This window comes from Cinclus cinclus, chromosome 1 (genome assembly GCF_963662255.1).
Source record: "Cinclus cinclus chromosome 1, bCinCin1.1, whole genome shotgun sequence".
In the NCBI taxonomy this organism is placed as follows: Eukaryota; Metazoa; Chordata; class Aves; order Passeriformes; family Cinclidae; genus Cinclus; species Cinclus cinclus.
The window spans coordinates 92,601,674-92,628,927 of record NC_085046.1 but is presented as its reverse complement, the minus strand read 5'-3'; the positions used below and the strand labels follow the sequence as shown (position 1 = coordinate 92,628,927).

The following is a 27,254-nucleotide window of genomic DNA, read 5'->3' as shown; positions in this document are numbered from 1 at the left end:
ATCTAATGGAGAGGAGTTGATGGCAAACTCGGAGGTGTGGCATATAATGAGGAGTTAGTGAGAATGGGATGGAAAGCTTTTGATACACTCTGGAGAAAGCTAAAGGAGGGAAGAGTGACAAGTGCAACAGCAGAAAGAGTATTGCCCGTAGTTTTGGAGTATTTTTATTTAAAGCAGTACAGTATTGAAGAGGGTAGTACAATATCACAGAATCACAGAATGCAATGTGTCAGATTGGGAGGGACCACAGTGGGTCATTTGGTCAAACCTCCCTGCTTGGGCAGGATCATCCCAAAGCACATGGCACAGGACTACATCCAGATAGTTCTTGAGTATCTCCAGTGAGGGAGACTCCACAACATCTCTGGGCAACCTGTTCCAGTGCTCGATCACCTGCACAGTAAAGAAGTTCTTCCTCATATTCAGGTGGAACTTCCTGTGCATCAGTCTCTGCCTGTGGCCTCTTGTCTTGTTGCTTGGCACCTCCAAGAAGGGCCTGATGGCAAAGTTAGATGCACTGGATTCAAATCCATATTCAACTGCAGGAGCCATTTTAGCTCTGTTCTTTCACTTTGTTCTATGTGATACTTTTGGTGGTTGTGCTTGCTCAGACTTTGCCAGTATTAGGAAGGTGTGGTACAGATGTCTTTTCAAACAGAAGGCAATTTTTTTGAAACATGGTTGATTCTGATTAATTAGAGTTATTGGTCCTGTGGTGGAAGGCAGCAGAGAAGAAAAACAAGGATGGATGTGACTACTACAAAAGTCAGTATTGGCTTGGGAGGAAAAAGAGAATACTGTAGGACACTGAATAGATCCCCAGAAATTAGGAAAGGTGAGAAGCACCAGACATTAAGGTTCATTAAAGTTCTCTTCTTGTCATGTTGCATATCTCTTACGGTAAGAGGAATTTTAGCAGGTGGGTGCTGTACAATTGCCAGTGCTCATGAAAGAAGTTACTATATTAATTTATCCCAAAAACTTGGGACTCTTTGCCTACAAGCTGGGCAGCAAATAGTATTTTCCTAGTCCTTTTCACTCAAAATACACATTAGCAAAAAACTGCTTCAGGTAATGTTCAAGATAATCTGGCTCAATTTGACTGAATTGGGTTGGAGGGAGTTACTTATCTGGCTGGTGTTGGTGGAAGTAAAGAGGCAGTGGTGGGAAGCATAGGATGAGCTGAGAGCACAAAGCTCTTTGACTAGTAGAGAAAGCTCCAGTGCGGGGCATCTTTGAAAAGCCCAGCTGGGTGTGAATGGTCTCAGAGCATCCATGCCACTCTCAGCTGTCCAGTATTTTGGCCTGGACTGCATTTGTTCTGGTGGCAGCATTCACCTCTGCCTAGGAGGTAGGATAGAAACTGTTAGTACTTTTTGGTAACTTCTGTGATGTGCTCTTTCTCTGACCTAAATTTTTCATTCAGTTTGAGCTGAGTGTGTCACAACACTGCAGAGGACTTTGATCTGCAGGACAACTTTCTTTTTACCTCTCAAACCCTACATGGCTTGACTAATCCACTTCAAAAATGTCCTGTGGAAGTTAATCTGTTGTTAAAAGGACTGAGGATGTGTATTGTGGGACAGCTGCTTAGCCTTTTGCTCTTAACTGCAAGAAATTACAAAACTTCTCCAGAACCATCAAAATCACAGTATTGGTTAAACACAAGAAGATAGAAACACTTTTTTTCAGGCAGATTTATTTGTCATTGCCAAGACTGCAAGAGCACATGAGAGATGGCTCCAGGAAGGAAAAAAATTAAATACTAGGGTGTATCAAAATAGTACTTTCCTGTCATCATTCAAGAGCGTATATCAAAAAGCTTTTGTTGGAGTTGGAGCTCTCCAGTCACAAAGGAGGAGATCCTGGTTTGGGTCCTTGAACCAGAGGTCACCAAGTTGAAAAAGTGATTCAAGATCAATCCTGCTGAGAGAATAAAGAGATAGATAAAATGCAGATTCCTGACATCCTGAGTTCCAAATTCCCCCGATTAATTGTTATTTGATTTCTTTATGGGCTCCCTTTAGCACTACAGTTGTGGTATGTTTAATTGCATGTGCTAACTCATCGAGTTTAAAGATACTGGTTAATCACTGCAGCCTGTGAAGGACATGAACTTGCTTGGACAGTGTAAATCAAGCCTTTCAGGGAGTAGGTTTGCTGATAAAGCTGTACTGTGAGGATACCATGTGGTGGGTGGGGAGAGGGTATACCTTGTACATAGGTAATATAGTTAATGTTCCATTGCAGCTCACTCTTTTTTTTCACCATTTTAAATGGAGGCACTGTATTCTTGTCCTTGTTGAAGTGTAAGTTGGCATTTTTGTTGAATTTTACAGACATTGCCAAAAATTGTGTTTTGATCTGTCAGTGCTGTAAGAAGACAAGTTTCTGATATGCTGCTCATGCAAATGCTAATTTTGAGGCCAATTCTTGTATTCTGCATCATGCACAGTTGATAAAACCTCTCCATGTGTTGCCATGTGTGTGATTTAAACATAGTGGCCAAGTATAACTATAATATGTCTGGCTTCAGGCCCTTTGAAGGCTGGTGATCTTTTCATGACAAAGAATTGAGAAATAAGGGGCTTTTCTTAGGGTGAATTTATAGGGAAGAGGTTAGTGAAAAATTTTTTTTTTCTTCCTATGAAGAGTGTACAACTGAAGCAGCACTGTGTCTCTTTTTTTTTAATCTGCATTTTTTATGCTTGCACTGTATTTTTTTATTTCCTGGAAATGTTTAAGGAAGATCTTTGCAAACTAACCATCAGCCAGACTAACTGAATAAAAAACATGTCTGGGTAAGAAAGATAGACAAGATCATCTAAAGATGTGTGAAAACTGTTGCAGAACTTTCACTTCCCCCCACTTCACCCTGTATATTAATAGTATAAGTAAATAAACACAAGACATTTGACTTTGTTAATAGGGAAGGTCCGATTATACCTGTAGGACAGAAGATATAAATAGTTTTTTTAAAAAAACTGCTCAAGACACACATTTTAAATATAGCTTTGACACACTATTTGCATAGCAAATGTGTAGACAAATGGCTTATCAGAAGGAGCTGGTTTTGATCTCCATGCATAAGTCACTTGGTTAGCTGCCTTTGGCTGAAATGAAGTTGGAGAAGAAAGTCCTTCTGTTTCTCTGTTGCATTATTAATTCAAAACTGCATCTATTATAAAGATATTAGAAGGCATACACAGATTTTTTTTGTTCCTTCTCTGTTACACATACTGTTGTGCTTTCTGATTTGACAGTATTAATATAAGTGTGATATTAACACTACCTTTGAGATAGTAAGTCTGTAAGGCTTTAAAAGTGGATTTATGAAAACCACAATGAGTCGTTATTTTGCGTGTCTGCCAATCTGCCTAAAGGCAGAGGATACCATTGGATAGGAGTATCATTTTGAAATCTGTAAATACTTGTTGGGTTGTAGAAGTGGAGAATTTTATGGTACTGGATCATGTTCCAGCCTTTGAGTGTTACAGGCATTGTGCCTGACTGAAATGGATGGCTGCATGGCATCCTGTGTATTTTAAAAACCTAACCTTTCCTAGATTTTGGGAAAATCAGAGCATTTGCATGATTGATTGTGTGACAGAACACTCCATTTATAATCATTTGGTAGTCTTGGAAAGCAAATGTTTAAGAAAATTAACCACCGATGAATGTTATTAAATGTTGATGGTGCTTTAGAGTTTCTTCATTGGCCTTGCACCCCTGCAGTTTTAGGAGCTCCTGGAGTGTTCTGAGTGTGGCAGGCTTGTGTTGCCATTGTCATTTAAGAAATAACTGCTCAGCTGGTGTTGTTTTGAAATGAATCTTTGCATTATAGGTGTATTAACCTGTGACCTCTTCCATGATGATGTAAAGCTGCCCTTTATTTTTTTAAAACGGTTCTAAAATTGATCTTTTTCAGAGCGCTCTTATTAGGCCTGGCTTGCAATCACAATCTGAAGGAGGTGTCTTTAGACCTCAGTAGCTGTGAGGTAAGGAATATTTATCAGGATGTGATAAAAATATGCAATGACAAGGCTTTAGAGTTCATGTGAAATCCACTGGGTGAGGTATTTCCTCTGTAGTCAAAAGCTGTGGGAAAGGTAGAACTCAGAGAAGCAGTTATAGTAAAAGTTAGGATGTGTGTTACAGCATCCTAAATAGTGAGCACAGAGGTTTAAAGCACCTGATCAGTAAAAGCCTGCTTGCAGTGCAGCTGTACTACACACTGAGCCAGCCTGTTGAATGCTTGGCAGCTTCTGCTCTCTGGTGGTGTGATTAGCAGCAGGATTTTCCAAGGTGCCCAAATTTGAATGGCTCAAAGGAAGCTGCAATGCCCTGGAGGCTGTGATTCCATTGTCTTCCTTCAGAACCAAAGACATGCTTCCTCTTCTGCAGGTTTACTTTTTAACCTTGGGAGAAATTCCATTTTCCAGTTTTTAATCAATTCAAGCCAATAAGGACCTTTGGTAAAAGTTATTAACATAAGAAGCACTGTAAAAATGGCCTCAAGAATAAATGAGAGCAATTGTGGCAATTTATTTGCCTGATCTTGCTTCCCTGTGCTTTGCTGTGCACTTTGTTTCCCAGGATTGCCCATCCTCTTGCAGGGTCATTCCTGCATGGTTATAGCAGAATGAGAAAAGATCAGACACAACCCCAGGGAGCCACTTGAGGCAAAGTCATTTTGTAGAGACCTCTGTGGTGGACTCTTGCCAAAACCAACCTGAACCAGTTTAGGATCAGGCCTTCTCTGACTTCCCTGTTTTTTTAAGCCTTCATTTGTTAGCTATTTCCAAGGCCATCTGAGTATTATATGTTCTAGAAGTGCCTGCAAACACAGTAGTTTCCCTTTAAGCAGAAAGCATGCAATGTTGATAACCCTGTTGAAGTGCAGTAATCCTTGCCTTTAGGTTCATGGTCAATTGCTTTTGGAATGTGCACAGATTTCCTGATGAAGAAAAAAAACAAATAATTGTGAATGCATATCATAGTTTTTGATGTTTTAGACTTTTTGGAATATATTATTACTTTGAAGAGTGCTACATGTAAATTCCAAATAGAAAAGCTTTCAAGTCAAGTACACATTCTTCTTACTTCTGAGCTGAAGGATCAGGTGGATGATAATTTATCTTTCGGAGGAAGGAAGGAAAAGGGAGGAGTAATTAATGTAATAAAAATTAAGTCCTATGATCATAGCCTTAAATGAATAAATCAATAAAACACAAACACAAGTAATGAGAGTACAAATTAGCATGTAGATAACAAGGGCTAACAGGAGATAAAATATTAGCCTTTCATGAACTAACACCCAGGATGGGATGTGAAAGAGCCCTTCAAGGGGCAATGAGATTTACTGGACACCAAAGCACATGTTGTCATGGCTGACTCTTGCAACAGAAGGGAAGGAATCCTGCCCAACTCAGTGTTGCATTCCTGTAGCTGGTCCCTCCAAATTGACAGCACTTCCTTAGATCCTTCCCTTAACATTTTTTTTCCCCATCACTGAGCTTTATCCATTCTCATGTTCTTTGGAAAGAAGTGCTTCCACCAGCAGGGAAGTTGATGTGCTGGCAGCTGGGAGGGTTCTCAGCACCTCAGCATCGTTCTCCACCTCTCCTTGGCCCTCTGGGATCTGGGCAGGGTAATCTATACCCAGAAAGAGAGTGCTGGGAAGCTTGGAGCCAGTCACCACTACCCCCAGTTCCTGCAAGCACATGCTGGTAGGGGGCTATAAAGCTGATGCTTCTGCTTTGCCCTCTTCTTTCCTACATCAGGCAACCTGTACTCAGGTATGGAAGGGTAAATCCTTCCCTCTCCCACCATTTTTCATTTGCTCCCATAATTTTCTGGTATATTATCTCCAAGCTTAATCATTTTCTATTGCTTGTTTGTTTTTTTTTTGTTTTAATTATTTTTACTATGAAAATTACATTTTTATTTCTACCTGCTCAGCACTGATGTATTTCACTCTTTTCCCTTCTGCTTCCCTTAGCTTGGTCACTGTGTAAGTACCCTCCATGCTTTACCTTAATTGTTAAATCAGTAAGCAGCTTTGTTTGCCCTTGCCATATTGGTAACTCATAGCTTTGAACACACTTGGCATTTTTAATTGTAGAAGGGTTATTCTTCATTTTCTGAATAAGAGCTTTTCTTTGTAGTCTCAGACATATGTCATATAGGAGCTGTTGCAGAGGGTCTTTTTGTCAGTGTAACAATCCACATTCACGAGGAGCACTTCAATTCATCTCTGCTTTTATATATATATATTTATGTGTATATTTTAACACAGTTGCAGCAAATTGTGAACCTAAAAGCGGAGTTTTTGTCATCACTGTCAGATTAAATAGATATCACCATTTGTGCTTGTGAAATGTTTATATATTTAAAGTTTTGAATGTAGAGTTATCTGATACAAGATTGAAAGCTACTCCTGAAAAATTGTCCACTGTAGCCCTCGAAGTATATATAGCCATAAACATTTGGATTCTATTGTGAGTATAATTTTAGTGTATAGAACTTTACCTTACCAACAACCAGTCCAGTTCCACATGTGATCTTCCATAGATTCTTCAATAGTAGATGTGACACTCTGTGTAAAATGGTTGCCTTGTGGCAATCCACAGTGAGAGAGCAGCACAAAGCAAAACTGAATTATTTTGTCTTCCATACAGCAAATGCTATAAATGCTCTTGCCACAATAAAGTTGAGTTAAATTTGCAGCACTTCTGGCCTGAATACAGTGCTGCAATATGACTGCTTTTTGAGAGGGTGAGGTGTAGGATAGGCAGGCTTTGATTTATGGAGAGGGGAAAAGGTGCCTTATGTTCTCTACTTCTTACAATCCAGATGTGATTTATGATTTAGGTGTTATCTTTGACCACCATTCTCCAAATACTTGGGTCAAGTCATTCAGCTGCTTGTTAACCCATCACATACCTCAAACTTTCAAAAAAGTGCCATATCAAGTCTTTATTGGAAAATGCTTCTAGAAGGCATTTATGGCTCTTTAATTATAGCATGGATAAAAGTTGATGGTCCACAGAAATATCAGCAGGTTGACTCAGGATATTTATCCGAGTAAGTAAACTAAGTAAAATATCACACAGTTTTTATGCAAAGGGGGTGAAAAAGCTTTGAAGAGATTTGAAAAAGCATTCCATTCTTTTTGAAGCAAATACTGTGAAAATAGAAAATGTAAAAATAAAATTTCCATAGAATTTTTTCCCACTTTAGCTAAAGTCTTGTACTGGGGGATGTTTAAAAAGTGAAATGCACCTTATATAAATGTGCATAGCTGCAAAAAATAAGAAAATGCTTTTGTTCCTTTGGAAAAACAAGGTTGTCTTAATTCAGTAGCATTAAAAAATAAGTGTCTAAGATTTCATAACTTTAATTCTTAATGTTGATGTTTTCTCCTAGAACATTTAATTCTTTTTTCATTAAATCCTATAATTTCTTTTATAGTCGTGTAATATTTCAGATTAATAATATCATAATTGATACTTTGCAGCCAGGCATTATTGTTATTGTTGCAATTTTTTTCTTTTATTGCTATTTCTTAAGTTAATAATAACTATATTACTGTTTTCTCTTGTTTATGGTCTTTTATGGCTGTTTTACAATTGGTTTATTTGAATTTTCCTTTCAGCAACAGGGAGCATAATTTGAGGTGTTTTTTTTTTTAATATGCCTCCCACTTATCTTTGAGATGAATACCTTAGCATTGTGCTAAGAACTGGAAGAAGAGCTCACTATAAGGCTTGACTGTAGTGGAGTTCAAGGGTGTCAGTGTTGCAAGCTGATAGGCTGGTCTAAATTTATTTATTAATTATTTTTTTAGTCACCAGACTCTAGAAATGTCCTGGGCTGTTCATGTAGGGAATGCTCACCCCAATCCTTCAGGCACTGCCCAGCAAAAAAAAAGTTCTAAAGGATTTGCTCTGTTGAACCATTTAAGTATTTTCCTTAATATTTAATTAAGGTAGTTTCAAGAGAAAGGAAAGAGTCCCTTTTCTCATTTGTATGCAGATGCTGAGAGTAAGGATGAGAACAGTAGGAATGTGTGCATAGGCTGTCATTTTGTTGTCTATAACTTCTTCTGTTGCTGTTGTTTTTGCTGCTGCTAGTGCCTTCTGTATTCACAAAGCTCCTACCACTGTCTTCTGTGTGATCTTGAAACCATAACTAGTTTGCAAAAATGGATGATGTTTTGTCTCTAGTTAAGATCTGGAGGTGCACAAGTCTTGGAAGGATGCATAGCAGAAATACACAATATCACCAGCCTAGATATTTCAGACAATGGTAAGTACACAGAAGAGGAATGGAGGGTCGTGGGAGTCAAGAAATGATTTTTGTTTCAGCTCACAGTATAACCAAGCTGAAACTTTGAAAGACTAACTATATCCTCAAAAGTTTGTTGTTTGAGATCAGTGTAACACAGCAGAATAAAATAATGGCACCAAGTTCATATTAGATCCAGAGTAAATTTGATTTAAGTACAAGAGGATGAGAAGTTGAATGAGAATTGGAAGTGTAGTGAGAGAACAAAGGGAAAGGTCTGGTAGAGAATGAAGCTGAGGGGAAAAAAATGGAGCAAAGAGCCAACAGTTTCAGGTCAGAAGAGGCCTGCTTGAATCTTTGGAAAAGTCTGGTGAATATTTCTGCTTTCGAGTGTCTGTGCTTCCTAGCACAGATATTCCTGGGATATGAGCTGGCTTCTCATCTTGCAGATTCAAGGTGTAAGATGTATAAACTGGAAGAATTCACCTGCTGTGTTTGTCCCTCTATCAACTAAATGCAGAAATATTTCAGAAACAGATTCTCAGTACAGTGGAATGCCCAAGAAGGGTGGCATGGACAAGTAAAAAGCTTTGAGAGCTACTGATTCAGCCCAGTTATGCAAAAAGATTTATTTTTATAAATAGGGGTAGATATTTGAAATCTAAATTTTGCTGTGAATCTGAATTCTAAATAATTGTAATCTAGCTACTGGAATCCTCAAATACATAACTGCCTTAGAAATGCAAAAGTTATTTTACTTTTACACATGAGTAGAATAAAATTTGCCTTGTTTTTCAGGTCATTTTATTCATAGTCTGCTATGTTAGCCTTTTTTACAGGCTTTTGAAGGCTTTGATATACTGTTGGTACACAGCTCTAGTAAGACTTAATAGTGATTAGCATTGTTTCAGAATTCTCCAAGGAACTTCAGACTCTGCCTGACAGTGTGAGGAACTACCCTTGGGTGGTTGGACTGTGGATAAGGGACTGAATTATCTTCCATGTTTCTGAGAGGTGCCTGTTATAGCTGATTAGCATGGAGATTTAAAGGGTTTATTTTAGAGAAAGTATTTATTCTCATAGAAAAGCAGAGGCACTAATGAGAAAAAGATTTCAAGACAGAAGAATGGAAATTTTTCTACACATTTTGGAAATTAGTACACTGATATAATTACTTGAATGAATATAGCATCAATAATTGGACCTGGTCTGGGTCTTTTGTGAAAATGTATTTTAATTCCTAATCTAATCTGATTCTTTACAGGCCTAGAATCTGACCTCTCAACCCTTGTAGTCTGGCTTAGTAAAAACCGATCGATAAGACACTTGGCATTAGGCAAAAACTTTAACAACATGAAATCCAAGTAAGGATTTTCTTTCTTTTAAATAACAAGAGGATAAATGAGGAGAAACTGCTGATTTCATCATCTTCCTAACTTTTCTTCCCTCAGAAATCTCACTCCAGTACTTGATAATTTAGTTCAGATGATTCAAGACGAGGATTCAGTGAGTATCTTTCTGTCTGCTATCATCATGTGTGTTTGTACCCTTACAGTCTATTTTGATAATTTTCTTCACTGTTTTGCTGCATAAGATTTGACCACAACCCTGCACAGATACATCCAACATTTTGGGTTCGCTTTTTTTTTTCAGATTGTAGTTTGGATTAATTTGTGGCATGTAGGTGAACATTTTCTGAGCATAGTCTTAGGATCTGTGGTTGTTGAAAAACATTAATTTAAAATTGTTGGATATGTGTAACCTAGTTATTTAGGTCTGAATTATACAGCCCTTCAGGCACAAATTTTCAGAACTTTTGTGTCCTGATAAGAGATTGCAATGGTAGTGTTCTCAGTAAGATTTTTTTTTTTTTAATTTATGGAATGCATAATTTCCTGATAGCTGTTCTTTGTTATTAACCTTTTTTTTTTTTTTTTGCTGCATTTGACAAAATGCACGGTCACTGCAGTGATGTCTCGGAACTCCTTCCTTCTTCAAAAGATGCAAATAAACTATTCACTGTGCTGTTTTCAACTTCTCTTAGTCGTGGGAACAATTTCATAAAACCTCTTCAGGGTACCTTGCTGGGATGCTTGCCCACTTTATTAATTTCCACACTCTTTCATGATTCTGAAAGACTTTTGTAGTTGCATTTGTTTTTTTGCCTATTTTTGGCATCCTAGTTTTGGTTAGAAGGGGATCTTAAGATCCTCTGTTACTCTCATGCTTGTAGATGTTTATTTATCTACTCTTAGTCCTTTCTTACTCCTTAATTTCCTGTGCAAGTACCAAGCTTTCCTCATTCTCCAGAAACAGCCAACTGTAGACTCAGGTTGTTTGAACACCTGCTCTTTCCTGGTGTCTTTATTGTCTCACCTCCAAGCACGCTCTCCATAGTAACTGCTTGGCTATCTTCTCCTCCCATCTGTGTCTAATCCAGTTTTAGCCAGGATTTCTAATGTCTCTTTCCTTGCAAAGTCATTAGATTCATATCCCGTGTTCCCTTTTTCTTAATTCTCAATTGTATTTGAAGTGATTTTCTTAACTAATTCTCTATGCTCTTTCTGTCCTTTTAAATGGGACTGGTGGTACTTGTGTTTCTTGATTCTTCTTCTTGTGCCTTCCTCCGTATTTTATTCCTTAAAACATGGGATATCAGTGTGATGCAGTGAAGTTCTGCATATAGATACCAAAACTGATTCTAATCGAGGTAACCCCTGTAATGAAAGCGCCTTAATGAGAGTCCTTGTTTGCACAATGTAGATGTAGGGTTGTGCTGAGTAGTGTATTGGTGGAACTCTGTTACTACCTCGTGTACCAAACTAGCCTTTTTGTTTTGTGCTGTGTGACCACTTCCTTCTACTCTGCCTCCGAAGGGAATGCTGCAGGACTGCCTTCCCCTTCTCTCCTTTACCTTTTGATCCTGTACTGAAGGGTTTAATTTAATCAGATAGCACCTGCTTCTTCACTGTGGGCATTTGTCTCTGTCGTGCCCTGTTTCTCGTGCTTATCCTTTCACAGCTGTCCTGAAGAACATAATCACCAGCAAATGTAATTCAGTATATTTTCTATCTCTATTATTCCTTCTTTCTGTTGCAAGTGAATGTTTCTTCCCACTCAGACCATATCCTAAAACACCTTGTCAATGCACTCTCTGTCCTTTCAGTACCCAAATCATCTTCTCAAACGCGCTGTTGGGGGTTTTCCCCAATTTCATGACTCTCTTTTTCATGCTATCTTTTCTTAAGAACAAAAACTTCAATTTTCACTGTTTTGTTTCTATTTGAAGTGTTACAACTTTTATTTTTTTCCCCCCTGGCTTCTGTTTCTGAAGCTTCCAGGTCACTGGAAAAAGTAGCTGCTAAATTTTGTAGGTATCATTCTTGCAGCTTTCTCTTCTTTGCATCATTGACTTCCACTTCTTGCATTCCTTTTCAGCCTGTGGGTGACATAATTTGTTGTTCTATTTTCTGCCTTTTACACTATTTACTGGTCAGATGTGCTCCTGTAATTCTTAACCCACCACATTTTCCTGACCTAAACTGCACAATGTATTCTCATCCTGTTTTCAAACAATGTTATAATAAAAATCATTCACCAAAAAGTCCTTTTATTTAGATACTTAAAGTAACTGTCTGTCCTTCACGTCTTGCATTAACATTTGGGATATAGGATATGATCCTTTTGGGGTTACCCTGCCTCTTCTTTCCCTGTACTCTTTTCTTTTGTTATCTTGTTAATCCTCTTCAGTGAAGGAATCTTGTTTTTATTTTGTTTTGGTTTTTTTCTGTCTCATCAAGTGCTAAAAGCAGAATGAACCATCTCCTAGAAGCAAAAGAGTAGAGGACAGACACTGTAGCATTGTGGGGAAAAGGTGTTGTAGAAGTCTGCCTAGGATTGTCCTTACTGTACCTTTATGCTTAGAAAATTATTTTAAGTCTCTAGGTATTTTGATTTGGTTTTGGATCTTAAATGGGGTGGTCCTCATTCTACCACGAGTATGCATTTAATGCCACAGGATATTAAAAAGTTAAGATGCAGTTGGAGAGACCAGAGTGTGATGTTGCCCAGAGCACACTGCATGGTTTTAGGGCCACACATTGTCTGCAAGAGGCTTTAATCTAAAACAATCATATATAAATGCTTCTTCATATATTTATTCACACTTTAAATAGCTCTATTGCTGTGTTAATGTGAGTCACGAGTACAGTGATTTAAACAATCAGTGGCTTGGTTCTATGACTGTTAAAATAGAGCAATATCCAAATGTAATTCTGCACAATTTAAAAGCAGTAGTAGTAAACAACATAGCAGAACTTCACAGGAGTTTTATATAAAAGAGAATGTAATGTTTAGATTCATTTGTTTGGGGTTCTTTTAATATCTTTTCTATTTAAGCAGGTGCTATACTGTGCAAACTATTATAATGTATTCTTACTGTGCCATTCCTTTTCTTGTTGCAAAAACTGATGTTATACTGCTGGTACGCAGTGTTGTTACTCAGAGTGGTAATCACTCCTGCACAGGTGCAGTGAATTTCTAGTGAAGAATATCTTTAGTTGTTAGTTCAGTGTTTGGTGCAGAATTGGCTTTTTTGGGGTTTTTACAACATTCTTGTTCTTAGGAAAAACAAATTCAGCTTGATTTAATTCTTAGGGATTTTTCCCAGCAGAAGTATTACTGAATCAATGAATAAAATCATACAATTTCTATTCCTTAAAAAGATTGTGTTAAGGAATCTTCTCTGTACAGGCAAAATACCTGTTTTCTGTAGCAGAGACACTGAAAGTGCTCCTTTGAATTCTGTTTTCTCAATATCTTGCTAAAACTATTAAGTTGTGAAAAGAAGTATGTGTTTGTAGAGTACTGACCATATTTGTGGGAGATTTGGTTTTGATTTTTCCTTTTTTTTGCTTATTTTTGTTTAATTTGGGGTTTTTAATCTAGTGTTCAGATAAAAATTTAATTAATATTTATAGATGGTGTATGGCTGTCAATCTTTATAGAACACAGTAGAGCAGGGTTTTCAGTCCTACAGTGTTTTGTCAGAGTGTTGGAATGCAAGGAGTTTCCTGGGAGGGTATTTGAGATTTAGAAAAGTTATGTCTGAGGGATCACCTGCAGCTCAGTTATTCCAATGCCCATTTCTAAAGTGTCACGTGAGAACCAGAATCCGTGTCACATTCACAGGTTTATTGCTGATTTCTCCTAGTGCTGTGTGGTGCTGCTTTACTGGGAATCTGTCAGCTAAAGAGCTTCTCAGAATTCTGTCAAGAGCTCTTAGGTACCATTCTAAATGTGATGTTAACATTTTTATGTTAATATTGCTTTTAAATTCTTAATAATTATTTGCACTCTTCTTCATGTCATGCAATAAAATTGGAAAACAGATTAAGGGCATTAGCGTATTAATTTAATAACTTCCATTTAAAATAAAACCAGCATGTGGCTTATTTTATTGTTAGACTTTAATTATAAGCCTGCTGTGCGTCCAAATTTTTGTGCTTTTCCTCATTAGTAACTGCATTTCTTCTTGTTGCAAGTTTTTTGGTTATCACTGTATTCAAGTGGTGTCTGGAGGGCAGGATCCCGTTGTATGGCAGGTATGATGCAAGCACCTTGAACCCTGGAAGGTGTGCACAGTTTAGTTGGTTTATTTACATTGATCTAAACTTCAGGATCTAACATGAGTGCTGTGGCTTATTGTTATGAGGTGTTGATTTTCCTGTGCTGGCAGTTCAGGGGTTTTAGGCTCCACAAGTTCATCCTCCAATACGTGCCTAAGTGGCAAGATAATGGCAATACACTCCTCTATATGGACTCACACTTGAGCAAGTGAAATGTTTTGTGGAGTGCTCATTCACCACCAAAGACAAAATGCATTTTTAGGAGCTGTAATATCTTTGCAAGGCATGTGGATAGATTGACTGTGGTTCTTGAGCTCCTGCTGTTGAGTGTTGGGGACATTGAGAGTAGAGGAAATATGGGCATTTTTAGAGAAGTTTTTTTTAAGGCTTGAAGTGTAACTTGCTGGAGCCAAATAAGGTAGTTTCAGCTTAATATGCTGCATAAAAAAATAAAGTTACTGAAAGATATTGTAGTTATGGATGTCAAAACACAGTTGTTAATAACACTTATTGACTTACTCAGTGCTGCTTTGAATTTCAGTGCTGCTTTGAATTTACTGCAATTTTATCTTTCCTCCAGAAGTCCATGCCCTTTGTTGCAGGAACAGATATGCAAAATCGCTCCTAAAGTTGAAGTAGCAATAATAAAGCACTTTAAGGAAACTGTTGGTGTTTTAACAATGCTTTGGGCTGTAATTTGCCCTTGGGCAAATGTCTCAGCCCGAAGGAGAGAAGGGGAGTGGTAGATACTTGTATTTCTCACTGAAAATGTGAATGCTGGTTTAGCAAAACTCACTGGACACCGGAAGTTGTTTTGTGAAGCTGGCTGTTGTCATCTTGCCTTTTTTGAGGTTTACACTGAATTCTGTACTTAATAGGACTCAGGAAGTTGAAGACACTGCCACTTTAAAATATTTTTTTCACAGGATGTTGCAACTTAATCTGCTTGTGTGCATGTGTTTGATACCTGTGCTGTAAGTTATTGATTCCCACTTTATCATGTATTGTAGGATCTGCAGCAAACACAGAAATAACTCCTTGATGTTTATTGTCCCAACAGTCCCCAAGAGTCTGGGAAACTTTTAGCTTCTTTTAGTTGGTGTTTGAGGAATGAGTGCATTATCAGATGTTTCTGTTATCAGTGCCTTTTCTATGATCCACAGCCTCTACAGTCACTGTCCCTCGCAGATTCCAAGCTGAAGACTGAGGTCACCATCATTATTAATGCCTTGGGCAGCAATACTTCTCTCACAAAAGTGGATATTAGTGGAAATGCCATGGGAGATATGGGAGCGAAGATGCTGGCAAAAGCCCTACAGATAAACACCAAACTCAGGTAAGGGAAATGTATTTGCAGCAAACAGTAGAATGGCTTAATATTACTGAAGTTGTTGGCTTATTCTCAATCTGTTTCTCTTCAGAACCTTTCTGCATACAGCCTCTAAGGAGTGTCTTTATTTGGAAGGATTCTCATCCTCCTTTTTCTTAAGAGAAAGGAAAATTACAACAGGAAAACAAGAGAAGCAAGTTGTCCCTTCAAAAATATTTCCTTAACTGAAACTGAAGAAAATTTTCTACATTTGAACAGAAAGACCTCTTGTTGGAATCAAAAGAGTTTTAAAATTTCTAGAATTACAGGAAAAAAATTTACGGAGTTCTCTATTAATTAAATCCAATGTTCTTCTCAAAGCTGGGCCAACTTTAAAGCTGTGTGAGGTTGCTCAGGGACTTGTTCAGTCCTGAAGGTTTTGAAGATCTGCAAGTACCAAGATTCCACAGTGTCCCTGGGAGCTCAATTCTAGTGCTTAACTACTCTTCTCCTCTGTTCTGCTCTCCTTCTTACTGGAGGCTTTCCCAGCAGATGAAATTCTGATACTTGGGTAGGAAACCGAAGTAAATTATTCTTTGTCTTCTGAAGTGTCAGTCTGTAGAACTAAGAGCATGTGGAATTCAGAATGGGAAGCAGCATGGACCATCTATCCTTCCTGTCTCCCCTTCCTACCGTGTTGATGGACCTTGGCATATCTTCTCTGCAACTTCATCTGCCCAAAAACTTCACTGCTTTTTAGCATGTCTGGCACTGATGGCTTGAGAGTATCACTGTTTTTTCTCTCCAGCATGTGTTTCACAAACAGTAAAACCTTCAATCAGTGCAAATCTGGATGGGGACCTTTAAATACGTCACCCTCATCAGGAAAGATAATCCTCCCTCCTCCTTGTCAGACTGTGCAGATGAATCTCCCTCAGTGTATTGTCAGTGTAAAAAGACCACTTTTTACTTGATCTCCAAGTATTTGTTCCCTGGAGGATAATAAATTCCCACAAACAATCTTGGCTATTTTGACCAGAGGCAGGGATCTTGTGGCCTTTGCATTGTTATGCCCGAACTGAATATTAAAAATGTCAAGAAAACACTGGAGGGATGGCTTAGTTTTATTGAATGTATTAACCTGTAATGACCACAGTATCTGAAGAAATAGTCTTGATATGTTTCAGGGTGGCAGACTGAAACAGTTCACAGTATGCTGAATGTCATAGTTGACATATTGTCACCACAGTCTGTGGTGTGATTATGGACTGAATAATGCAATGGTAACTGTCTCTGCCAAAAATGTTATAAAAATGACACCCAGGTAGAAATATAAACACACTTTCCAGTGGCAAAAATATTCAAGATTTGACCCTTAGCATACCTGATGTTTGCAGAGTGAGTGTAGAATCTCTCTTCCTCTCTTTTTTACCTTTCATCTGAAAACCAGAAGGGTAATTCTGCAGCAACAGAAGGATGTCAATACTTGTAAAAGTGTGCCATCTAACTTGTTTTTTCTTTTTTGAATGCCAGAAATCTTTGTTTGGTTTTGTGCCTTTTTTTTTTTTTTTAATAAGAACAGCTACAACTGGTGCTGTAGCAGAAGCAAAATTTATCTGCTTGTCTGTCTCTCCTGCCTACTAATGAGATCTTTGAACATGTGTTTGCAAATTGCCAGGCAGTCTGCTTGAGTGGTCTCAACTGGGGGAGGAGGGGGAGGCTTGATCACTCTTATCATTATTGTGTATTCAAAAGAGCCACAATTTAATGCACCTAACCTAATGGTTTATATTGCCAGCTACTTGTGTTGCATGTGGAATCACGTGAACAGTGTGATAAGCCTAGTGCTGGGTTGAATGTGTAATAGACTGCAAATTTTGACCTCTGATCAGCATGAATTTTTATAAAATACACACAACCTATGTGGAACACAGATTTACCAGTTACTGCAATTTTCTGGTTTTTTCAGTATAACCTTGTAAAGCAGACAAATGAACTTTGCTTTTGATGCTATTCCTCAAAAAAGCAGGAACTTATGTCCAAAGCTTTCTATTAATTGTGCTTTAGAAAATAAGGTACTTGTGTTAATAATGGAAAATACAGTAGAGTCCCCTTTAAAGTCAGGGAAACTGGATTTTGGGTATTTGTCCATAATTTCTGTCATTTCAAGAATGTAGATATAAATAAAGACAAAGTTTTAAAGTGCTGCCTTCTGCAATTTTGAATATTCAGCAGTGTGTTATTTCAATATGCGAAGTTTCATTAATGATTTATTTAGTGGTTCTTGTTTAACTTTTATTTTTCTTTCCTCTTCCCACCACGTCTCAGAACTGTAATATGGGACAAGAATAACATCACTGCACAGGGCTTCCAGGACATAGCTGTGGCACTGGAAAAGTAAGTCTCAAGCAATTGAATGTCTGATGAAAAGGCCAAAGGTCCTGAATGATCTGAGCAGCTGCAGTTCTCACCGCAGTCAATGTGATCTTGAAGATGCTGAGTGCTCTCAATTTTAAGCATCAGGATGTTTAATCTAAGGGAAAATTCATGACTTCACATCCTTCAAAAGGATGGGAAGAGACTCTGTGGCTCTTTCATCCATGCGCTGCTATCAGCATTAAGATCCTTGAGTTCTGCTCTTAGTGTTAATATTCTGAATTTGGTATTGTTTCCCCTTTTCTTTATTCTCTTGTGTTGACAGTGTGCAGAAATTCTGTTCTAGTGAATGAAGCTGTATATAATAACAGAAAATTACTGAAGTGGGCCTTTGTGGTCTGACTTTTTTTCTTTTCTGTAGCTAGCTGAAGCTAATAGTGATGATTTCAGGAGCTGCAGTTTTTCTTTGTAACTGCTGTGGTCTTGGTCATTTTGCTGCCATGAATTTACTCACAGATGCAGCCATTACCAGGGATAGTTAAATTGCTTTCATCTCTCTCTATTTCCATCACATGTCTTTATATGTTGTTATTACATTTTTTTTTTAAGAGAGAAGAATTACAGATTTAAATTAAGCAGCAGCTGAAGTTTTTTCACATCATTAAATCCCTCAGACAGGAGCAAAGGCTCTCTTTAGAAAGTGAATGTAACCTACAATTGCTAGGTTCTAGACAAGATGTCTTATAAAACTGTATAACTACTAAAGGGAGCTTCTTAACCCTGGTAAGGGGTCATGAGGCTAGAGCTTATAAAGTAACTTGTTTTATGAAACTATTGTAGTTTATATGCTAGGTTTTGAAAGGAATCCAGTTGCACTGATGTGGGAAATTAGATAAATGATGTATCATTTTAGGCAAATCATTGTGCAGTGGTTCCATTAATAGAAGTGAGCAATAATTTGCAAAGGTTATTTGTCAATTTGCAGACATTTCTCTGTTAATGGGCAGTAGTATGGGAAAGTCTGGTAGAAAAAGAAATACACTTGTTTTCTGGTTAGCATCAGCTTTATTCCTCTGTTCCAAAGTGTTTGGATGAGTAAATAGAGAATGGGGAGAAATCCTGTGGCAAAGGCAAGTAATCTAAACAAAAACACCCCTGGAATGCTGCAGCTGATTATGTGACACTGTACTTTTTCAGGGTGATGCCTCATTTATTTAACTAGGAAGCTGTGGTAATTTTAGGTTGCCTTAAACATTTTTAAATTGTCAAAAACACTGATAACATCACAAACTAAGCCGCAAGCAACAAAGGTTTAAATGTGAAGAGAGGGACTGCCTTTACTGGCTGAAAACAATTAGGCTGTAAACAATCCATCTTGAAGACATTTTGAGAACATTCTTCACCATATGTTTCCTAAAAATACCAGAAGCCATCAATATTCTGTAGAAAAGAACCATTGCTCAAAATGGAAAGAAATACACTGAAGATGCTTGAGGATATGTGTTCTATGTGTTATTTCAATCTTAAGAAAAGTAGTCATCTACCAAACCACAAAACAAAAAAGAAAGGTAGACTTCTGTAGTATGGGCAGGAGGCTGAGGGGATTTGAAACAGGCTGAAGTAATTGAAAGGTTTTTTTTTTTGTCTTTCCCCTTCTCCCAGCTTTTATTCATCTGCTTATTGCTTTTTAAAATGTTATTCCTGCAAGGGAATTCCAGGAGTGTGGCTGTTGGTAGACTTTGCCCCAGGGGTGTCCCAGAGAGGTGGTGTATAGTGCTGAGAAGATTTTCTGCAGAGTCCCTTACAGGTGTTAGTTCAGCAGGGTATTTGAGGACAGTGGTCATCCTATTCAGCTTGGCCATTAAGCAGGACCTTGTATCTCTGCACTTTTAAAGATAAACATGTGGTATATGAAGATAAGCATGTGATTTGCAGCCTAGAGCCCCCTCTATCACAGGACTCTACAGCATTGTCTTGTGTTCTGAAAGACTTTTTTTTTCCATATGGACTGACTGAAGAAATAGCTGAAGTTCTGAGGAGAAATGCTGGAGCTTGTTAGAGGGCTATGAATTCCTCCCTTAGCAGTGGTGTGAAACTCACACTCCTTGAACTGAAAAACAGATGATCTTATTCCTGGTTTTAAAGAACTAATAAGTAAAATCTCCACTGCAGCAGAGGAGTGTGTGGATCAGAAGTTACTGCAGGGAAAATAATGTGATGAAATGTAGGACTGTTGTCACACATGTTGTATGCAGAGAAAGAGGTTTTGCGGACCTCTTTTGGAGCATCCTTTACAGTCTTTGAGCATCTCTCTGAAATTTAGCATCCTTTAAATATAGGTATTTTGCTGAGTATATTGATGCATTAGAAAATTACTGGATGATTGAGTTTGTAGAAAAATGTACTCATTTACAAGATACAAGTGGAGTGTTAATAAAAAGAAGAATGGAGGAGTATTTTAGGCTTCAAGGAAACAGAGAAAAACACAACACAATGATAAAGTTGAAAAGTGAGCTTTAAATTCTTGGTATTTTCCCCTAAGGGCTGGTTAATTCTTAGATGAAAATAATACTGTGTGTCTGAAAGCAACCCAAGTCCAGGGGATTTCCTTCCTTCCTTCCTTCCTTAGGATAGTGGTCTTCTAAAGTTTTACCTCTCTGATTTTGTGTCCATGAAATCTCCTTACCTTTCATTTTCCCTCCTGCTCTGTGAGTCTGTATGTGTGAGGGAGGGTGCACTGTGCCTTTGACTAAATTGAATTTAATATATAACTGCTGGTATAAGAGTGGCAATTACAGATTTCATTGAATAGGCTGTATTAAATGTCAAACAGCTGCAGAGATCCTTAGAAATCTACCATTTTTCCTTTTAAAATTATTTTTAAAAATAAATAAATAACCCCACCTGTCAGGCAATCAGCAAGTTCTGTAATTATCTGTCTTTGAGCTCAGTATCTTTGACATTTAAAAATTCTCCCCATGGTGGTGGACAGCCATTTTTATGCACAGGTAAGTATTACATGAGGACACATAACAGGGTCTGTATAGTTTGCAATGTTCTTTTGAAGGATAAGACAACTAGAAAGAAGAGTTAAGTTTCTGACTGATGCAGTAGACAGCTGGACACTGTGGAAGGACAGGGGCCTTGACTGCCTGCCACTGACAGCTGTACATCACCATGTTTGCATTGGGGAAGAAACATGCAAGTCTTCCTTTATCATTTCAAGTAAAATGTTGGGTTGTATCAATGAGGAATCTGCATGTTTGCAATTCAGGAGGACTCTGCCCTCCAGAGAAAGGTGTTGCATGTGTCCGAGCACCTGGTGGGAGAAGTGAACGAAGCTTGGAGTTTCACACTATTTAAGGTGTCTGCTGTTGGGAGTTAGTGCATTTAGTGAGGAGTGGTCTACTGTCATCAATGGTGGTGACTCAGTTGAAATTGCCAACTTTAAAGTGCTCAAAAATAGAGGGTTCCAAGCATATTTGTGCAAGTCTGGATGGAATAGGAACAGATGGTTAGTGGGATGTTTGCAGAAGGAGAAGAAAGAGGTGTTTGCAGAAAATAAAGGATTAATTGAAAATAGAAAGAATAATTTCCTTTCCAGGTTTTAAAAACTTCCTGCTCTTTTTTTTTTCTTTTTCCATTTACTCAAGTCTGAAGTTGTGTGGACATACCACTGTAGGTAGCATTTTAGGTATAAGTGTGGTATGATAGTCAGTTGATGTTCTCAGGGTTTAAATGTAATTTTAACTCAGGACCAAACTCCTGTCTTTAATTTCTTATTGCAGCAGATGAACAAAACTGCAGAAATATTTTACAAGCAAATAAGGAAAATGCAGGGAACAATTTTTTGCATAAAGCAATGTGGAGATGCTATGCTTATGTTGTCAGCTTTTTATTAAAAATTCAGCAAGTGTCTTCAAATTGTTGTAAACACAAGAAGTTATTAAATAGTAAATTTCTAAAACTCGGTCTCTTAGTTGCTATCTGTCTATTACTGAATATTTCCATTTAGTCTTAGATCTGATATAGTTGCCAGCAGGCACTGATGCTCCCTGTTCTGTTCAGTTAACTTTTGCACGGAGGTACAGAGGGCAGCTAGGCTTTTAATCAGCAGCCACTGGGCATCGACCATGTAACTGCTTTTCAAAATCTACCCATCTGTCCTAGAAAAAGAAGAATTAGCAGCAAAAAAAAGAGCATGCAAGCTTCCATCTATGCCACTTAAAAATGTGAAATATACATTCTTAGTACCTTCCATGGACAAGCTGGATGCACTTTATTTCTCCCTTCTAGGCTATTTTTCATATAGAAGTACAGTAATTATAAAGAAATGCAGTAATTAGATTAACTTTCACCATAAATATTTTTCCTCTTTAGGAATTATACATTGAGATTCATGCCTATACCAATGAATGATGCTTCCCAAGCACTCAAAACAAACCCTGAGAAAACAGAAGAGGCGCTGCAAAAGGTATTGCATATGCCACCAGTGAACAGAAATAAAACCAGCAAAAATACAGTAATTTTAAGTGAATGAGACTTCATGCTTGGCTGAATAAGGATTCTTTGCTGGATTCAAGGATTGTTTGGTTTGCACAGACATATACTTGGTAATCAAGTGCTGCAACAGCCTTTTTTTCCACAGAATGCTGGGAGTGAAGGCTGATGGAATGCAGTGGTATAGAATGTCATAACTAAAAAATGCAAGCTAGACCTGGTTATTGCTGTGTACCTGATTATGAAAGGGAGACTTAGAAACTGTGTGTTTGCTAGATATATGCCTGTGGGTATTACCAAGTGTTTAGAATTACTGGTGCACGTTTTTTTACATTGGCATAAAAAGCGCAGTCAGTACAAGACAAAGGGTGTTCTTTAATTTGAGGGAGGATGAAAACATTTACTGCCTGTGTTTTATATTGTACATATAAAATTCACACACTGTGTTGCCCTAAGTAAGCAATTCTACCAGCATGTTTTTCTTGGATGAAAAGGTGTTGGCAGTATCTGTAGTTGTTCCACTTGCATGAGTTATAAAACTCCCAGCTAAGTTTTAGTATGATAAATCTTGCGAGTTCCAAGCAAGCCTCCTGCTCAATCAGGAAGCATACATTTCACATCTCTTTAATGAGTAGCTTTCCTTCAGCCAAGGTAAGGCCATAAAAACCTTATAAATAGTTCTTAACAATAACTGTGATTAGAAAGCAAATGTCTATGGTTATTATTTTCAGTAATTTGAGTATCATGGGGAGAAGTGCTGGTGGTTAGTATCTTTTTCTTTTATGCATGAAAATAATCGAAGTCCTGCTTTTAAAAATGTGATTCATGGGGGATGGACATATTTATTGCATCTCATTTAATATAATTGGCCAGGTCCATATCTAGACTGGTAGGTGCATTTCTGAAAAAAGTACTGGGAACCTTCTGACCATGGGGATTTATATTCTGTGTGTTAATTAGGCACTATGTGCAAAGAGCACTTCCTTTTCATTAAGTTTGATAGAGCAGGGTTAGGGGGTGTGCCATGAAGCTGGCTGATGGTGGGTGCTTGCTGCTGGTGACAATTGTGGTGGCTTGCAAGCAGGAATCACTTTCCTCTAAAGAGTACTTCTGTACTGCTTAGCTTTAATTAACCAACATGTGAACTGAGGCTGCACTATCACTTAGACACTTTTAGATAGTTTATTTTCTCTTCAGACATACTGCTATTCAAATCTGTGCCTTTGCAGTGGACCAAAGACATCTAAAAGAAATTAATCAAATATCTTGAGTCATCATGATCTCTACAACACCGAACACTTCAGGGTCCCTTCAAATATTTCTCAAAGCAGGATCTAATCCTTTGTTAGCATAACTTGCTAAATTGTTCAAAATAGAGTACTCTTTCAGAAAACACTGGCAAAAGCACAATGTTTAACCATGTTTCACTAGTTTGTGGGTGAATTAGTGTTTGCCAGTGTGGTTATTAAGCACCGAGGCACACAAAATAAAGTTTGCAGATGATAAATAATTAGGCAGCTTTTCTTGTCAGTCCCCAATTCTAACACAGCAGCAAAATTGAAAGCAAATTGCAATGTGAAGAGTCCAACCGGTTCCTAATCTGAGTTCTTTACTGCCTTCTTTTTTTTTTTTTTTTTTTTTTTTTTTTAGATAGAAAACTACTTGCTTCGTAACCATGAGACCAGGAAATACCTACAGGAGCAAGCATATCGACTGCAGCAAGGCATTGTCACTAGCACCACTCAGCAGGTGAGGCTTTGTTACTCAATGGACATCTCAGTGCCTAAAAACTGCCTGGGGAGGAAGCTGTCTCTCATTCTGAGTACTTTTTAGAAGTGCCGAGTGGGTTATACTGTTTCCCAAGAAACAATAATTATCAATGACAATATATTTGGAAGCAAAGCATTTGTGAGATGAAGGTCTTCTATGCAGCAGTACCATGTAGAGAAAGACTCAAAATATTACCCAGTAAACTACTGTTGAAACCAACAGTAAACAGTTTGGTTTGTTTGTGCTCTACCTGTGTTATTAAAATTTAATGGGACAGTGTTTCGTTACTGGAACCTGAAATTGTACTTTAACCTCTTGAGGGGGAAGGTGGTACAAGGAGATATACTGGCACTAAAAACTGCAAGAGCAGTTGTTTCATTCTAGTAGTGTTTCTGTTCCAATGCCACTTCCTCCCCTCGCCAAGTTAATAACCTCTACATGAAATAAGTTTAGATTTTTTTATAGCTTGTTGGTTTTAGTTGTGCTTTTCTCCAATACCACATGCACATCAAGTTTCAGGAAACATAATTTATTGTCATTTTGAAATAAAATTACTAATTTCTGTACTAAATTGTGTACAATAAGGGTGGATTTTAAAAACAGTTTTAAAATAGAGCTGAAAAAGACTCTCTAGTATGATAAAATTGCATTATTATTATTATTCCCTGAGTGTATTTTTTCTGTCCAAATGTCCCAATGAGACTTTGTGCTCTCTAATAATTAATTAGCTTTTTGTACTTGTAAAAAAAAATACCCACCCAAAACCCTTTGAAGAGAAAGAGTCATGGGGATCCAGAGAGGAGCATGCTGTGAAATTATTTCAGTTCTCATTGCTAATGATATAAGATGCTAGAACTGTAGACTTTATATGATGGGGTGTGCGCTCAGATGTTGCTTCAAAATGTCAAACAGCCAGTTCTAATATATGCTAAGTGGGCTGATAAAGACTTTTAACTATTATATTTCCCTGCCTCATATATCTTAATCAAAGCTGACTGTGTGTCAGGCATTCTTAATGGTTTGTCTTGTAAGATACATTATACCACCTGCCCTGCATTTGCAGCACATTGAATGAACTGTCTTGTGGGTACAGATTAAATTCATTTTATCCCACTGTGAAATGTCTGATGGAAACTTCTGCTTTGATAGTTTTAATTCCCTTGCAACTAGGAATATTTACATTTTGAAAGAATACTGCAGAAGCCTGCGCAGTTGCATTTTGCTTAGACTGGAGAAATCACTGTTAGTGTTTGTTGAATGGGTAGTGACAAAGCTTTCTTTTACTGCCTGAACTTCTTAATAATTCAGAAACCTTTAGACCTTAGTCTTAGGTATATCAACAACATTTTCAACATTAAATTTGATCCAAAAAACCAGAGTAACACTTAAATAGCATAACTTGTTAATTATTTGCAGTTATCCTGGAGCTTACTGTGGGGGAAATATTCCACGGCATTTGTTTTACCTGATGGTAAAGTCTTATTTATTTTTGCAATGCTTAGGGGTGTCTTTATGAGATGTAGTTCTTTCCTTCAATAGTATTGACATACTTTCAAGGTTTTATCATGCCTGTCTAAGTTGTTATATTGTCACTGCAAATCTCATCATGCTATTATTGATTTAATACCTGGGCTGGATTAAGGTTGTGTTTGACCAACGTTCTGATGTTTTATCTTCTGTATTTCTTTCTTTCAAGTAGATGATTGACAGAATATGTGTAAAAGTGCAAGATCATCTCAACTCTTTAAGAAACTGCGGTGTGGATGTTGTACAGGAGGATGTCAAATGTGCGGAACGGCTGATGCGGGATGCTAAGAACTCCAAAACAGTAAGCCTTTCCCAGCACGCTGGCAATGCTGAGAGCAGTTCTGTGTGTGCTTGCAGCTTTTCTCTGTTTGGGCAGTGAAAATAATAACATGTGTCGCAAAAGAGTATTTTCTTCAGATGACCAGCTATAGGTAGTATTGAAAGTGATAAGGTAATTCTAATTTATGAAGACTTTGATTTAGCCAAAGATATTTCCTGCTGTTTGTCCTGGTTTGAAGACAGTGATGAGCCTATTTTCTGAAGATGCTTTTCCTGTCTTACAGCTCTTACCAAATCTGTACCACCTCGGTGGAGCTTCTTGGGCAGGAGCAAATGGTTCACTCTCCAATCCAATCCAAGAGACACTTGAATCCATGGCTGGAGAAGTCACAAGAGTAGTGGATGAGCAACTTAAGGTCTGTGGATAGGTGTGCTACCATCTCTCACATCTCAACGTGGTTTTCTGTTGCTGAATGCAAGTGTGTCACGCTTCCATTTTTCTTCTTTGTAGATTTGTACGTAAGCTAGCTGTCATTCTATTTTTACTTTCTTAAAACTTTGGGCCTTGTTATTTGGATTTTTTTCCCAGTTGGAATAAAAAAATGTTGCTTACTGTTTTCAGTGGGCATAAGGAGCATATACTGTTTATTGCCATCTTTTTTCATCTGCTCAAAGGGGAAGACTAATCAATTGCTCCTTCAGCCTTTTATAAAGGCATTTCTCAAGCAATATAAGAAGCCTCATGCCCTGGAGAAAAGTGCTCAGTAGTTAAGGGGTCCTAGTAGAGTGAAAGCTGCTTTTTTATAGACTCCATGGCAGATATTTTTTCTCAGTGGTCTCTTTTGAACTTGATGCAGGATTTTTTTTTTTTTTTGGGTAACTTTTAGGTATTGAGAGTGCCCAAAGAATTGGTACAGGCTTTACAGAAAATCTTCTCACAAGTTGCCTGTCAACCCTCTGTTCTTGAAATAGATGCCATTGATCTGTAAGTGTTCTCACCTGCGTGCTCAGCCAGCTCCTGCTCAGAAACTTGAACCTTCAGTTATGTTTGCCCTTCCTGTGTAACAAGCAAAGAAGACCCATCCATACAGCATGTGCAAAAGGATCAGTCCAGGAAGAAGACAAGGTTGAAAAATTTTAATGACAGTTGGGATCTGTATGGAAGCTGGTGAATTTAAAAATATGGCTCTGGGGCAGCTCAGGTCAACTTTTGTTTATGACTAAGCTTCCCTGTCTGTGTTCTGCAGTATTTAAACATTTTACAACCTTCATCTTCAGATTCTTTGATCTTTCAGTTGCAACATGAGAATGCTTCAGTCAGTGGGAATATAATGAAGAACAATAATAATGCCATATTAGTAATTACTTTTTTGAAATTAAAAAGTTAATGAGGAGGAAAATGGTGCTCTATTTTTAGTATGTTTCTCCCTTTCCCCATTATATGAAATAAGGTGAACATTTCTGCAGACATAAAAGTGACTTATCCATAAAATATATACCAGTGGAACTTCTGGGGTATTACTGGGACAGGAGTAGTCAGGTCAGCCCTTCCTGCTGGGCTCATGCACTTCAGTAAG

General features: G+C 37.8%; 1 protein-coding gene across 1 annotated transcript in view; it reads left to right on the top strand.

Annotated features, from left to right (window-relative positions):
- Positions 1 to 27,254, top strand: part of CARMIL1 (capping protein regulator and myosin 1 linker 1) — a 191,067-nt gene that overhangs the window by 114,793 nt on the left and 49,020 nt on the right. The window contains exons 17-26 of the mRNA XM_062487400.1: positions 3,929 to 3,998; positions 8,229 to 8,310; positions 9,554 to 9,653; positions 9,741 to 9,795; positions 15,080 to 15,252; positions 17,554 to 17,622; positions 21,982 to 22,075; positions 23,752 to 23,850; positions 25,571 to 25,699; positions 25,962 to 26,093. Coding sequence (XP_062343384.1) covers positions 3,929 to 3,998; positions 8,229 to 8,310; positions 9,554 to 9,653; positions 9,741 to 9,795; positions 15,080 to 15,252; positions 17,554 to 17,622; positions 21,982 to 22,075; positions 23,752 to 23,850; positions 25,571 to 25,699; positions 25,962 to 26,093 — 1,003 coding nt within the window. The remainder of the gene's footprint in view (positions 1 to 3,928; positions 3,999 to 8,228; positions 8,311 to 9,553; positions 9,654 to 9,740; positions 9,796 to 15,079; positions 15,253 to 17,553; positions 17,623 to 21,981; positions 22,076 to 23,751; positions 23,851 to 25,570; positions 25,700 to 25,961; positions 26,094 to 27,254) is intronic.